A 15,973-nucleotide genomic window follows, 5' to 3' on the forward strand; every position below is an offset into this window, starting at 1 on the left:
TCCACTGTTTCATCTCCATAGACATTCACCAAGCATCAATGTCAGTGGGTACAATTTTCTCCACATAGAAGTCAATGACACACCTTTGCTTCATACACACTTCTATGTCACCTGTAATTTTGTCAGATTGTCCCTCTGCTGTTATCTGTTACACAGTGTGAAACATGTAAAGGTGATTCGTGTCAAAGATAAAAAGTCAAAGCTGCTGACACAATACCTTCGGACTGGCATTAATTCCAATTGGTATACAAAGTTACTTAAAGGAGTAAAACGTCCTTGTGAGACATGGAAGGATGGAACTTTATCTACATTTATCTACACCAGTCTTGTGTAACAAAAAGCGTATTCCTCACACCAAGGGGTGAAACTAACACAGACCTTGGAAGATGAGCCTGGAATGCACCGAGAGATGGGGCCAGTGGCCCTTTTTCGGGGTACTTAGCTTGGGGAAGCTGATCCCTGGAAAAGGACCACATGGCGCCAAAGGTGCTCCTCCCTTACTGATTTATGTGTTGGGCCAGCTGTGTTAAGCTTATCGCTACCCCTCCTAACAAAATACCAGTGAGGGGCTCTTCCCCTTCAGGGTTTGAAGATTTACATCAAAATCAACCCTTAAGTGTAATCCTCTCTATAAATCAGAGTTTGGAATGTGATGAATATGTATGAACTATACTTTTAAATAGGCATTCTTTCTTTCTTTGCGGTGTGTCGTTGGTGGAGCAAGACTCCCCGGCACACCCAGCGCTGCTTGCTTATTGCTTTTCACCTTTTGATTATAATAAAATATTCTAAAAACTCAGATTGGACTCTGAGCGTTTATGACACACAATAACGAAATGTAATGGAATGTTGGCAGAAAGTTTCAACCTCTGCTGCCATACAACCAACATCCGCCTCTGATGTCATGGATCAACATGATAAAATAGAAGGCATTACTTTCAGAGCCGCCCTTGTAGTCTCATTTTATATTATTGCTACATAATAACCAGTTCCCAAATGAGTCAGTACAGCTGAGAAGCATGAATTGTTCAGACACCATTATATTAACTTAAGTATGACATTTTATTTGCATTGTGAGTAAATTTGCTTTGCATTTATTTCTTGTTATCTAGATAGCTAACAAAGTAGGGTTTTTTTTTGTTTTTTTGTTTTTGTTTTCTTTTTAAAAACACACCCAATTTTCTATTTTGTGAAGATGAACATGACACTGCAGCATACTATATGTTCGCTAACATTCAAGAACTTCCCAGAACACATCTCATTTACGTTGAATGAGAATAAAATAATGTATACAACTTAACAATGGTAAGAACTCTAGTTACAATTTTGGGTAAAAGGCTGTTTAGAATAATTTAACATACTGAAAGTTGATTCCAGCAAAATATCCTGTTTCTCCTTGTTATTTTCCTTTAATAAAAGAAAAAAAACAGCACCTAGATTTCCTTCAACTTTGACATTCAAGTCTGTCCTTGCGACTGTGGCAGATTCAAAACAACCTCTTCAGACAACTAGTAAGTCTGCATGCTACTGTAAGTAGTCATAGCAGCTTTAGACAAGCTTTGCTGTTCTGATGACACTGTTTTCCTCACATTTTCATTCTTCAGCCTGTGAAGTAGTTTTTAAGTATCATCACAGTGCAAAAAACAAACTCAAGTGAGGAGCCAAATGCATGAATTTAAAGCCAAAAATATCCAATTTAGAAAACAATCATATTATATGTTGTACTAACTTCTAAAATCACAAATAAATAGATTAACAATTTTAAAAGAAAACATTTCATTCTCACCTAAAATGATTGACATTTGTCTTACTGAGGAATGAAAGCACAAATGAACCTGGTCTCCGGTCACTCTCTCGAATAAGGTAAGTTCCAGACTTCCCTGCTTGCCATAGACGTTCTTCAGCAATTGCTCTGTCAAGTTTTCCATGATACCACCTAAAAAAAAAAGTAACAATGGCTGTCCTTAGAACTTAATGATTCTATTCATTCTCACAAAATAGACATGAAAATAATGAAAGTTACCATTTGAAATGACAAATTTCCAAGCCTTTCTTTCAAATAAAGTTAAAAGGTGTAACCTCCATTGCATTACTCATTCACAATAAACATAACACTACTTATTTTAAATAGTTCAGTTTTTCACGTAAGCTACTTCCCTAAATAACTCACACTAGAAAACACCACTCTAAACCAACCATAGGGGACAAAAGCTTTATGACAAACTTCTTTTCTCCTCAAATTGGTTATTTTCAGTGAAGGAGCAGAACCAGAAGCAACTGATCAGACTCAAGTTGCTGTATTTTTACCCTATTCATGCTTCATACAATTCAGGCTGGATAAACAAATTGTGAAAGGAGTTAAAATAACCCGTTTCTTATTGACAAATACAGAGATCACAGAAGCAAAGTCTGCACCTAAGCTAAATGAAAGCAGTAACTACTAGACCATAGTTCAGCTAAAAAACAGTCTACCCAAAACCCAATGCAGCCTATTAAAAGCACAGATAGAAGGTTGTGTTGGGCTTAAGTGGAAAGATTTTGTTAGACAGAGGGGAAGCTGCAGGAATGACCTCTGTGAAAAGAAGCTGCCCCATGTTAGATAAGAACCAGTTCCAGCCAGCTCCAGAAGGGATCTGCCACTGGCCAAACCTGAGCCAGAGTGACATAGGTTGTGCCTCTGTGATAATATATTTAAGAAAGGAGAAAAAACAACAACAAAAAAACACTGTGCAACAGCATCTAGGATTAAAGGAGTGAAAAAATGTAGGAAGAAACAATCCTGAAGACACCAAGGTGAGTTAAGGAGGTGCTCCAGGTGCCAGAACAGAAGTTCCCCTGCAACCTGTGGTGGAGCAGGCTATCCCCCTGCAACCCATAGTGTACCACAATGGAGCAAATACACAAGCTGCAGCCCATGGAAGAACCCATGCTGAAGCAGACTCTGGACTGGACCTGTAGTCTGTGAAGAGCTCACAATAGAACAGGTGATCTGCCAGGAAGTGCCACCCATGTGAGACCCACACTGGAGCAGCCCCTTCCCAAAGGACTTCACCACACAGAAGATCCATATTGGAGCAGTTCTTGAAGAACTGCAGTTTGTAGGAAGTCCACATCAGATCCGTTCATGAAGGACTGCACCCTGTAGGAGAGAACTCATGTTGGAGCAGGGGAAGAGAGTGAGAATGAAGGAGTGGCAGAGTATTATGGACTGACTACAACTCCCATCCCTTGTTTCCCTGTGCTGCTAGAGGAGAGGAGGCAGAAGAATGTGGATGGGGGAAAGGTATTCTTAGTTTGCATTTTGCTTCTCGCTGCTCTGTTAGTAATGGTCTGTCATGGTTTTATGATTTTTGGTACTGGTATTCCACATCATAACATCATGTAGTGCATTTAGAGTTAAAGAGTTAATTCTCCAGCTCCGTGGATCATCAATAGTTCCAGGTATACCTGTCTAAGAAGGGAAGAAGAACTCCATTCCCCAGAGGACTTTGCGATGCTTTGCGTTCTTACGTGTTTACGCTCAGAGGGAAAGATAAAAACTGTCTGCGGTCACGGGACACTCTCTTTCCTTTGGGATCGACTCAGCAGTGGGTGCTTGCTGCCGGCCGCCTTCAGCGTTAGCGTAAGGCCTTCGGTTTATCGGACACTCTCTCTTGCTCATTGTATTTGATTTATTAGCTTTAATTCCAATTATATTGTATTATATTGTGTTATTTTGCTTTCCGATATCTATTTAGTAAATTAATTTTCCTCCTCAGATCGTTGCCACTGTTTTGTTCCTAGGCCCATCTCCCTTTTCCCTTTTCCCTTTCCCTCTTCCCCTTTCCTGGGGCGTGGGTCCGTGGGTCCCCCACACCAATCGTCACGGAACCAGGCCGAACCTGCCCATAAACCGTTGACATGGGCAATAAATAATTCTAATCTCCTTATGCCAAGTATGTTTTGACCATGATGATAATTGGTGAGTGATGTCCCTGTCCTTATCTCAATCTTTGAGCCATCTTCCGTTATATTTACTCACCCTCATCCTTTGAGGAAAAGGAGTAAGAGAATAACATAGAGTTTAATTAGCCATGATTGTAAAACCACCGCAAAGGTGAATCACAAATTGCAAAACATAACAGAACACTTCAGTCTGATGCTGTCAGGGTGTTATTTGTGACAAGGTCTCAAGGAAAAAAAAAAAGGGAGAGAGAGGAAAAAACCTGCACCGTTGGAACAGAGCCTTCACTCCAGGTGGGGAAGGGTACGGAGATAACAGATCAGTCAAAAAGGAGGACCATAAAGGAGAGGGAGATTGATTGGTGGTGCCAGTCCCTATCGGCCCCGAGATCCTGGCACACAGCTCAGGCTCTGCACGGAGCAAGAGTTGGTGCAAACATAGGAATTTTGGTTTTTTTGACCATGGGGCAATTTACTCGGCACCTGGCATGATGGCTGCAGGTGGAAGCAGCCTGTCTCTGAGGGGTAGGAGGATTCTAGCTGAGGAACTGGTGGGACTTATTGACAGGTCTTTAAACTAGGTATTGTCAACGGTTTAAGGGCAGGTTTGGCCCGGTTCCGTGACGATTGGTGCGGGGGACCCACGGACCCACGCCCCAGGAAAGGGGAAGGGGGAAATAGAGAAGGGAAAAGCGAGATGGGCCTAGGAACAAAACAGTGGCAACGATCTGAGGAGGAAAGCTAATTTACTAAATAAGATATCGGAAAGCAAAATAACACAATATAATACAATATAATTGGAATTAAAGCTAATAAATCAAATAAAATGAGCAAGAGAGAGTGTTCGATAAACCGAAGGCCTTACGCTAACGCTGAAGGCGGACGGCAGTGAGCACCCACTGCTGAGTCGATCCCAAAGGAAAGAGAGAGTCCCGTGACCGCAGACAGTTTTTATCTTTCCCTCTGAGCGTAAACACGTAAGAACGCAAAGCATCGCAAAGTCCTCTGGGGAATGGAGTTCTTCTTCTCTTCTGAGACAGGCATACCTGGAACTATCGATGATCCACGGAGCTGGAGCATTAACTCTTTAACTCTAAATGCACTACATGATGTTATGATGTGGAATACAAGTACCAAAAACCATAAAACCATGACAGGTATGAAGGGGGAAGGGGACAAAATGAGGGCAGCTGGGGAAAAGGGTGTAGTTCAAGGCTAGAAACAGAGCTTGCTGGGTGAAGAGAGTGGAGTTCCTAGGCATGGTGAGAGGTGGGGGGATGCTGCTTCCCTCAAGTGTCTGTACACTAATGCGCACAGCATGGGAAATAAACAGGAAGAGTTGGAGATCTGCGTGCAGTCGCAAGGCCATGATCTCCTTGCCATCACGGAGACGTGGTGGGACAGCTCTCATGACTGGAATGTTGCCATGGAGGGCTGTGTGCTTTTTAGGAAAGATCGGCTGGCAAGGCGAGGTGGTGGAGTTGCTCTTTATGTGAGAGAGCAGTTAGAATGTACTGAACTCCACCTGGGGGAGAGTGACGTAGCAGTGGAGAGCTTGTGGGTGAGAATCAAGGGGCAGGCTGGTAAGGGTGACACTGCTGTGGGTGTGTACTACAGGCCCCCTGATCAGGAGGAGGAGGTTGATGAGGCCTTCCATAAGCAATTAGAAGTAGCATCATGTTCCCAGGCGCTGGTGCTTATGGGGGATTACTTCAGTTGTCCAGATATTTGCTGGATGAGCAACTTGGCCAAGCACGCACGGTCCAGACAGTTCTTGCAATGTGTTGAAGACAACTTTCTGATGCAGGTGGTAGAGGAACCGACACGGGGAGGGGTGTTATTGGACCTTATTCTCACTAACAAGGAAGGATTTGTTAAGGAAGTAAAGGTCGGGGGCAGCTTGGGTTGTAGTGATCACGAGATGGTGGAGTTCAAGATCCTGAGTGGAAGAAGCAAACCAAAAAGTAGGATTGCTACTCTGGACTTTAGGAGAGCCAACTTTGATCTCTTCCGGGACCTACTTGGAGCTATCCCTATTAGCTAGGGTGTTAGAAGGTAAAGGGGCCTGTGAGAGCTGGTCAGCATTTAAACAGCTCTTCTTCCAAGCTCAGGATCAGTGTGTCCCTGTGAGTAAGAAGACAGGAAGGGGTGGCAGGAAACCTGCGTGGATGAGCAAGGAGCTCATGCGTAAACTCAAAGGGAATAAGAAGGTCCACGAAGTGTGGAAAAAGGGTCTGAGCACTTGGGAAGAATATAGAAAGGTTGTCAGGGCCTGCAGGGATGCAATGAGGAAGGCTAAAGCCCACCTGGAATTGAATCTGGCAAAAGTGATAAAGGAAAATAAAAAAAGTCTTTTTTAAGTATGTTAACAGTAAAAGGAAGATTAGGGAGATTGTGGGCCCCCTGCTAGGTGAGGGGGGTGTTCTGGTAACGGGGGATGCTGAGAAGGCAGAGACACTGAACGCCTTCTTTGCTTCTGTCTTCAGTGAAAAAGCTCTCCCTCAGGAATCCCAGACCCTGGAGGTTAGTGAGAGGGTCTGGGGAATGAGAGACCTTCCTTTAGTCAGGGAAGAAATGGTCCATGAGCGCCTAGGCAATGCTAATGTTCATAAATCCATGGGACCCGATGGGGTGCATCTGCAGGTGCTGAGAGAGCTGGCAGAGGTGATTGCTGAACCTCTCTCTATCATCTTTGAGAGGTCTTGGAGAATGGGGGATGTGCCTGATGATTGGAGGATAGTCAATGTCACTCCGGTCTTCAAAAAGGGCAAGAAGGAAGATCCTGGTAATTTTAGGCCAGTGTTATGGTTTTATGATTTTTGTTGTATTATTGATATTCTACATCATAACATCGTGTGGTGTATTGGGAGTTAAAGAGCTCCGTGGATCATTGATAGTTCTGGGTGTACCTGTCTCAGAAGAGAACTACATTCCCAAGAGGACTGTGCAATGCTTTGCATTTTACATATTTACGCTCAGAGGGAAAGATAAAAACTGTCTGCGGTCACGGGACTGTCTCACTTCCCTTCGGGATCGAAGTGGGTGTTGCAGCCGTCCGCCTTCAGCCTTTAAGGGTAAGGACTTTGGTTTATCGGACACTCTCTCTTGCTCATTTTATTTGATTCATTAGCCTCAGTTCCAATTATATTGTATTATATTGTGTTATTTTGTTTCTGATGTCTTATTTAGTAAATTAGCTTTCCTCCTCAGATTGTTTCTGCTGTTTTGTTCTTAGGTCCATCTCCCCTCTCCTTTTTCCCTTTCCCCCTTCCACTTCCCCGGGGTGTGGGCCCGTGGGTCCCCTGCCTCAATTGTCACGGTACCGGGTCAAACTGTCCCGCAAACTGGTGACATTTTTGGCGCCCAATGTGGGGCCCAACTAGCTGCCTTAGCCGGGCAGAGACATACTCTTAAAGTGAATCTCTGTCTTTTGTTAGGAAGCTTATCTGTACTTCAGGTCCTGTACGGCAAAACACAACCTTGAAGTCCAAGCGTACTGTCATGGTTTTATGATTTTTGGTACTGGTATTCCACATCATAACATCATGTAGTGCATTTAGAGTTAAAGAGTTAATGTTCCAGCTCTGTGGATCATCGATAGTTCCAGGTATGCCTGTCTCAGAAGAGAAGAAGAACTCCATTCCCCAGAGGACTTTGCGATGCTTTGCGTTCTTACGTGTTTACGCTCAGAGGGAAAGATAAAAACTGTCTGCGGTCATGGGACTCTCTCTTCCCTTTGGGACCGAGCTCGGCAGTGGGTGTTTGTTGCAGCCGTCCGCCTTCAGCGTTAGCGTAAGGCCTTCGGTTTATCGGACACTCTCTCTTGCTCATTTTATTTGATCCATTTGCCTCAACTCCAATTATATTATATTATTTTCCTTTCTGATATCTATTTAGTAAATTAGCTTTCCTCCTCAGATCGTTGCCACTGTTTTGTTCCTAGGCCCATCTCCCTTCTCCTTTTTCCCTTTCCCCTTTCCCCTTCCCTGGGGTGTGGGCCCGTGGGTCCCCTGCCTCAATTGTCACGGTACCGGGTCAAACCATCCCGCAAACCGGTGACACGTTCTGCCAGTTCTTCTGGGATATTTGTAAACTTTTTGGGTGCTGCCAGCTTGTTTGAATAAAAAGAAAAAAAAATGTTTTTACTGTTTCTGTTCAAACTGCCCTTACAGGGATTGTATTGCATTGCTTTTTCCCTTTTAATGCTCAAAACTTACTGGAACTTGGTTAAGCTTGCCATTCTGATTCATGGAGTCTGGTCCCTATATGACAAACTAAAAGCAGTGATGGAGGCACCTACCAGATACCTGGGCACCCCGACTAATGTAACAAACGATACCATGTTAACAAACCAAACAATATTTGAATAGGTGTCTAGGTTCCCCTCTCAGTTCCTTATGAATTTTCAAGATTACAGGTTAGGGACTATGTTAACGACTGGGATATTAGTCCTCCTGAATGTATCCCTTATAATAGCACTTTACACCATGTGGAGGAAGCTTTTCCCAGAAACAGAGAATGTTGAATGGCAGAGAAAGTGGAGAGTTTTAGGAAAGAAATTAGAAGCACGGGGACCCCTGGTGCCATGGGATTTTACTCTCAAACTCTTGCGAGATTCTGAGGAGCTAGGCCTGTATCTGAGTAAGGGGTGGTGAGGCTCAAATAGATCTGAGGTGGAATGGCTTATTTGGGGCTTGGCTTATGCTTACCGAGGTTTATATACTGTTCTGGAGAGAGAGAGTGTCCAAACTGAGGCTCAAACCAAAGAGGAAAACCTCCCAGTCACACCTGACCAGACAAAGGAAGCACCGGTATCAAAGTCGGTTGCCCCTGTGGAAGGCCAGAAATGGAAACATGTGTCCTCACGCCTAGAATGCAAAGAAGAAGTGGAGAAAGAAGAGGAAGATACAGGCGACGGGGGGGGGGACTCAACACCACCACAGTCAAGAAAGGCAACAAAGAAAAGTGAAAGATATGGAGGACATAGTGATGATGAGGAGGATGAGAGAGTCAAAGTTACCACGTTTTGTCAACCCATGAAAACGTCTGAGATCCAAGGCTCAAGAAAGGAGTTTATTCGACGTCCGGATGAGAGTATTGTCACTTGGTTGCTTCGGTGTTGGGACAACGGGGCCAACAGCGTGTCCCTCGACAGTAATGAAGCTCGCCAACTAGGAAACATTGCCCGTGACCCAGCTGTCGACAGAGGGATCAGCAGGTATATGGATGGAATCGCCAGCCTCTGGCAACGAATGTTAGTAGCTGTGAGGGAAAGGTATCCCTACAAGAGTGACCTGGCACCTAAAGTGAAAAGATGGAAAACTATTGAGGAAGGCATCTAGTATTTGAGAAAAATGGCTGTGGCGGAAGTGCTGTATGATCCCACATTTGATCCTGAGGATCGGGACCATGATCCGGAGAAAGTAAGGCATACACCCGAAATATGTCAGAAGCTTTCAAAAACAGCACCAGAAAGGTACACCGGTACACTACTGAAAACGTTCAATAGATATGAGGACCAAGACAGAAAACCCCCCGTTTTTGAACTGATTCTTACACTTCAAAACTTTGAACAAAAATTTCCATCAAACGCTTCCGTTTCAGCCATATCAAAGGCTGTGGGAATACAAAAAGTATATTTAGAGCTGCAGCTGTGGAACAGGATAGACAGCATGAGAAAGGAAGGCTGAGAACCAAGGACACTTCCAGAAGAAGAGGAAAACAAGCTCAAGTAAGCTGCATGATGGCAGGCCCTAATTGGAGGAAGAGTGCGTGGCTTGGGAAGATTCACAGCCCTGATTGGATCATCGCCTGTATGCACGGTTAAGGACTGTTTTGGGAAGTTACATTGTTGATATGTAAAGGCGGGTGGGAAAGTTACAAGAGAGAACTTGTGAAAGTATATAAGGGATGTTAAAACCTGTAATAAGCGATTTGGATCATTCACATCTGAGTCTGTGCCCGAGACACTGCAAATGGTGCCCAATGTGGTGCAAATCAAGCCGCGGCTGAGCGAGCCCGGTCCGGCAGTGTCGCCCGACTGAACTTCAGATTGTTTCGCGCGCGCCCGCACCGTTCTGCAGGACAGAAGGTGAGCAGTCGGGAACTATGGGGAGTTCACTAACGAAGAAGCAACAAGTAAATCTCCAAGTACTACGGTTAGTTTTAAACTTCCAGGATCAGCCTGTATCTAATTCGGAACTAGCTACTTTTCTTAAATGGATAAGCAAAAATGTCCCCGAATTTCCGAAAACTGGGCTCTCTCTTGATGCAGAACTCTGGGACAAAATTGGCACAAAACTCTGGGAGGCTTCTAGTACTAAAGACAGAACGGCTGCCAAACTTCTACCTGCTTGGCACCAAATAATGGAAGGGCTTAAACAGATTCGACAAGGAAGAAGTTCTTCCGGCTATTCTCTGTCGCCCTCCTTCCCACCCCCGCCTCTGCCTTCCGATTCGGGAAGCAGCCCCTGCCCGGACCCGATCCGCGGCTCCGAGCCCCCCCGCGAACGGGGAGAAGAGAAATCGCAATCCCCCGCGCTCCCGCCCTCCCCTCCGCGTCCGTCGTTCATCTCCGCTCCGCCCTCCGCTCCGCCCCCGATGGTTGCCGCTCCCCTGCCGCCTTCCGCTCCGGTTACGTCGCTTACTGCTGCTGCTCCGCAGCCTGCCTGTAACTCGGTAAAAAATGAGGACGAACCAGAACCAGAGGATCTTTCAGATCTTGGTTCAGTAGATACGGACGACAAATCGAACATTTCCCCCCCTGATGATAATTTGAAGGGAGCGGGAAAGAAAAATTTTTCTACAGCATACTATGGTGCTTTAGAGCAGTGCAGAAAAGAAGCAATATTACGGGGTGATGCTGACACTTTGCAAGCCTTTCCTGTGTTGTACCATGCAAATCAGCCCCCCCAGTGGGACTCCCTGCCTTACGAGGCAGTGAAGGAACTAAGGAAGTCAGTGAGAGATTATGGAATTCAGCCTCCCTTTACATATCATCTTTTGACTGCAATTGGTGACAGTTACGTTATGACCCCTCACGATTGGAAAACTTTGTTACGAACAATTCTGTCTCCCATGCAATACACCGTGTTTATGACAGAGTATTGGGAACTGGCTACCATCCAGGCTATGAATAATCTGAATAACCTCAATCACATTGGCATAGAGGAACTCATGGGGGAGGGGGTCCGGGCAACACCTCAGGCTCAGGCACAGACGGACAGGCAATGCTTTGAACAAGTTAAGACTTTGGTGTTGCGTGCTATCTGTCGGATACCCGACACTAATTCATCTAACACATCATTTACATCAATTAGGCAGGAGGCTGCCGAGCCCTACATTAAATTTCTTGACCGTTTACAAAATACGCTAGAGAGACAAGTAGAAAATCAAGCTGCTCGGGAGGCTTTGCTTAAGCAATTAGCAATAGAAAATGCAAATGCAGACTGTAGAAAGGTCCTACAACCCTTAAAGAATGCAGATCCATCCATTACTGACACGATTAAGGCCTGTCAAGATGTAGGGACAGAAAGCCATAAAATGGCCTCACTAGCAGACACCCTGGCAGCCCGACTTGGTGCAGGGACAGCTCAAAAAATAAAGTGCTACAACTGTGGGGAACCTGGTCATGTACAAAGGGACTGTAAAGAGCCTAAAAAAGCAGATAAAAATGCTTCTGCTCTTCCTACTCGACCCTGTCCCCGGTGCGGGAAGGGGCTACACTGGGCGAGAGACTGCCGATCTAAGCTCCCTGTTGCTGCACGGCCCTGCTATCTCCCGGGAAACGGTAGGAAGAGCGCGAGACCGCGCGCTATGACAGTAAATACGGTCCCGAATTGGCCGGCCGCTGCCTGGCCAGCGCACTCAGACCAGCCACTGCCGGCAGCGCAGGAGTGGATTTGGCCACCGCCCAGTCAGTGATGCTGACTGATACCGATGTAACTCATTCCAACAGGGGTGATGGGCCCCCTTGGGGACGGGCGCAGTGCCCTTCTGATAGGACGTTCTTCTGTTACACGGATGGGACTTTTTGTTTTACCAGGAGTTATAGATGCTGACCACACTGGGGAAATTAAGATAATGGCATGGACACCCTCCCCCCCCCCCCCCCCCCACTTTATCCCCAAAGGCCAAAAAATAGCACAATTAATCCCTTTTCATTCTATGACTAAACCTGGTATTGGGGATCGAATTGGGGGATTTGGAAGCACGGACAAGCCTGCCGTGCTATGGACTACACAGGTATCAGAAGACAAACCATTATTATCATGTCTAGTAAATGGCAGGCAGTTATTAGGCCTAGTGGATACCGGAGCTGATGTTACCATCATTAAGTCAAGCGATTGGCCCTCTGAATGGCCGCTAAAATACCCTAGTTCTGCTATTGTAGGAGTTGGGGGCTTACAGCAGCCCAAACAAAGTGCCCGAATTTTATCTTTTGAAGGGCCTGATGGTCGCATTGCTCACACTGCTCCTTACATCTTGCCAGTTCCCTATACTCTGTGGGGTCGTGATCTTTTAAGTCAATGGGGCATGATTTTGCAAACAAATTTTCAATAAGGGCCATTGATTGGCAGCAACCTATACCCCTAGTTTGGAAAACAGAACAACCAATCTGGGTAGATCAATGGCCCTTAACAAAGGAAAAGTTGCTGCATTTACATGAGCTAGTTCAAGAACAACTGGCTGCTGGTCACATAGTGCCTACCACCAGCCCTTGGAATACTCCAGTGTTTGTTATCCTCAAGAAGAGTGGAAAATGGAGGCTTCTACAGGACCTGTGTGCTGTCAATGCAGTAATTGAGCCCATGGGGGCATTGCAGCCTGGTCTCCCTTCGCCTTCAGTGTTACCATCGAATTGGCTTATAGCAGTCATTGACTTAAAAGACTGTTCTTTTACCATTTTGCTTCATCCAAAAGACGCACCACGATTTGCTTTCTCAGTGCCCTCCATCAACCAACAAAGCCCTGCTCAGCGCTATCACTGGACTGTGTTACCACAAGGAATGCTTAATAATCCAACGATATGTCAACTGACTGTAGCAAATGCATTACAACCAGTACGAAAAGCTAGACCTCACATCCTTATTTATCATTACATGGACGATATATTAATAGCAGCAGAACGAGAAGAGAGTCTAAAGGTCACTTTAATGCTCATAAGGCAGGCAGTTCAATCTATTGGCTTACAAATAGCAGAAGAAAAGGTGCAACTCAGTTCTCCATGAAAATATTTAGGATGGAAAATTACATCTCACACCATTCAGCCACAAATCCTCAAAATAATACCTCACGTACAGACATTGAATGATCTGCAAAAGTTGTTAGGAACCATCAACTGGTTGCGACCGCTTTTGGGTATTACTACTCATGAGTTGCACCCTCTGTTCCAGCTACTCAAAGGAGACACGGATTTAACCTCTAAATGACAGTTAACACCACAAGCGTTACAGTGCTTAGACTCTGTAATAACATCACTGCAACATCGATATTGCCATCGTGTTTGTTTATCACTACCAGTATCTCTTGTAATAATATCAAATACCTATCAGCCATATAGCTTGTTATGTCAGTGGGATACCTCAAGAAAAGTTCCTTTCATTATCCTGGAATGGATATTCTTACCACATACCTTATCAAAAACAATTACATCATGAGTGGAGATGTTTGCAATGCTAATACAGCGAGGTCGTCATCGTTTACAAATTTTACGAGCTCTTGACCCTGATTGCATCTACATACCTGCTACTAAAAAAGATTTAGATTGGTTGCTTGCACAGTCACTCACTTTACAAACTGCTATGGCAGGCTATACAGGACAGATCTCCACCCATCCCCCCAAACATCAGTTACTGCATAATTTGAGTGATCTGTCCCTTTCTCCTAATATTTTACCTTCACATGTTCCAATACCTAATGCTGTTACTATATTTACAGATGGCTCCGGCAAGACACATCGAGCAGTGGTTCTCTGGCACGTGACTGCTACACAGTGGCAGTCAGATGTACATGTTGTGGATGGATCACCTCAAGTTGTAGAACTCGCTGCCGTAGCCCAAGCTTTTCAACTTTTTTCAAATCAAAAGCTTAATATAATAACTGATTCTTTGTATGTTACAGGTATCATTCAGCGGATTGAAGGATCTTTTCTTAAGGAAGTTAACAACCCTGCTTTGTTTGCACAGCTCAAGCGAGTTTTACATGATGTCTCTCACCGTACTCTCCCTTATTTTATTATGCATATTCGATCACACACTACATTGCCTGGTTCTATAGCTGAGGGCAACCGTAAGGCTGATCAAGCCACTGTCGCCTTTGCTACACCTCAATTGTTCCAGCAAGTGCGACTCTCTCATATATTTTTTCATCAGAATAGGAGAGTTTTACAAAAACAATTTCAACTGACAGCGGATCAGGCCCATAACATTATTCTAACATGCCCACACTGCCAGGCAGTTGCCCCTTTGCCTCAAATTGGGACAAATCCCCGTGGCACAGCGCCTCTTCAACTGTGGCAAAGAGATGTAACTCATGTTCCCGAATTTGTCCATCTAAAATTTGTCCATGTAACAATAGATACTCATTCTTAATACATATTTGCCACAGCACATACAGGTGAACGCAGTCGCGACACCCGTAAGCACTGGTTATCTGCTTATGCTGCTATGGGGATCCCACATACCATAAAAACAGATAATGGGCCTGCGTACACTTCTAAGGCCACTCGAACTTTCCTCCAAGAATGGGGCGTTAAACATATTACAGGCATTCCTCATTCTCCCACTGGACAAGCTATCATTGAGCGTGCTCATCAAACACTGAAATCCATTCTTAATAAACAAAAAACGGGGAATACGGGAGATACACCACAAGAAAGATTATGTAAAGCTTTGCTTGTGCTGAATTTTTTGAATCGTGATCACACAGATAGAACTCGTGTGGACCATCATTTTGGGGCCTCCCCAATGCTCAAGGAACGGCCAATGGTTAACATTCGGAATATGGCCACAGGGCATTGGGAAGGTCCCTTACCACTGATAACTTGGGGTCGTGGATATGCTTGTGTTTCCACAGGGACTGGTCCTACATGGGTTCCAGCACGATATGTTCGGCCTCATCTCAAGGCAGAAAATAGCATCCAGCCTTTATGATTACTGGGATTGTGTGCTTCTTCTATTTTAGTGGTAGATCGAGTGTGAAGAATTATTAGGCATTATCTAGGTTGTTGTGTGCTTCTTCTGTTTCAATAGTAGATCGAGTGTGAATTAGACAGGATTTGATGTTACCAACACTGGAGTTTATGAAAATACAACTTTTAATGTATTAGGAATGTGCGGTTATGATGTTATTAGCCCATCAATTAGCCTTTTTTCTAATTTGCAAAGACAAAAACCTGGAAAAGAATCCTAGGCAAAGGGATGATTTTGTGTTTTAGAATGATCAACTCTCTTTCAATTCACTAATCAAAATAGTTTTTTATAACCATGCATCATTTGAGACAAAGGCATATGCTAAGAGAGCTAACCTTGATAGTTTATTCTGTTTTGCAAGTAGGTGTTCCACTTGGGCTCCGCATCACGCACTGGCCACGCGGATTCGGTGTACAAATGGAAAAAACTCTGCAGACCCTGAGAAAAGTAGGAGCAGGGGGGAGTCTGTGGCGGATGGGAGAGGAAAAGTGCACCTTGAAGCAGGGGACGCTCTGCTGGCACTGCCTATCGCGTCCACCACTGGCATGTTCCTTTTCTCTCTTCTTTCTGGTGGTTTGCCATTTCTCAAGGGTCAAGAGCTAATAATGCGTTTGCTTAGGGAGTTACTGATTCTCACTTACACGTATCTAAAATGGATGTCTGCATGTGTGTAAGTGTGTGTATGTTGGCTAAAACCCTAACCCTCTGTGTTGCTCTGAATGCACAATTTGCTTGCTTCTGCTCTTGAGATGTCTTGTCTCTCAGATCCAGCATACCCTGAAACAGCACCTGAAAGTAGCAGATATAAAGTGGCTCTTACAGCAGCCCAATTGGGATAA

The 15,973-nt window shown here is 44.7% G+C and overlaps 1 protein-coding gene across 1 annotated transcript in view; it reads right to left on the bottom strand.

The window, feature by feature from the left end:
* Positions 1–15,973, bottom strand: part of LOC136058308 (ras GTPase-activating protein 1-like) — a 146,457-nt gene that overhangs the window by 115,352 nt on the left and 15,132 nt on the right. Inside the window, exon 2 of the mRNA XM_065751641.1 lies at positions 1,787–1,936. Within this exon, the coding sequence (XP_065607713.1) occupies positions 1,787–1,936 (150 nt within the window). The remainder of the gene's footprint in view (positions 1–1,786; positions 1,937–15,973) is intronic.

Source organism: Cyrtonyx montezumae, unplaced genomic scaffold, assembly GCF_038088225.1.
Source record: "Cyrtonyx montezumae isolate F1298 unplaced genomic scaffold, pur_monq_1.0 scaffold_78, whole genome shotgun sequence".
NCBI lineage: Eukaryota > Metazoa > Chordata > Aves > Galliformes > Odontophoridae > Cyrtonyx > Cyrtonyx montezumae.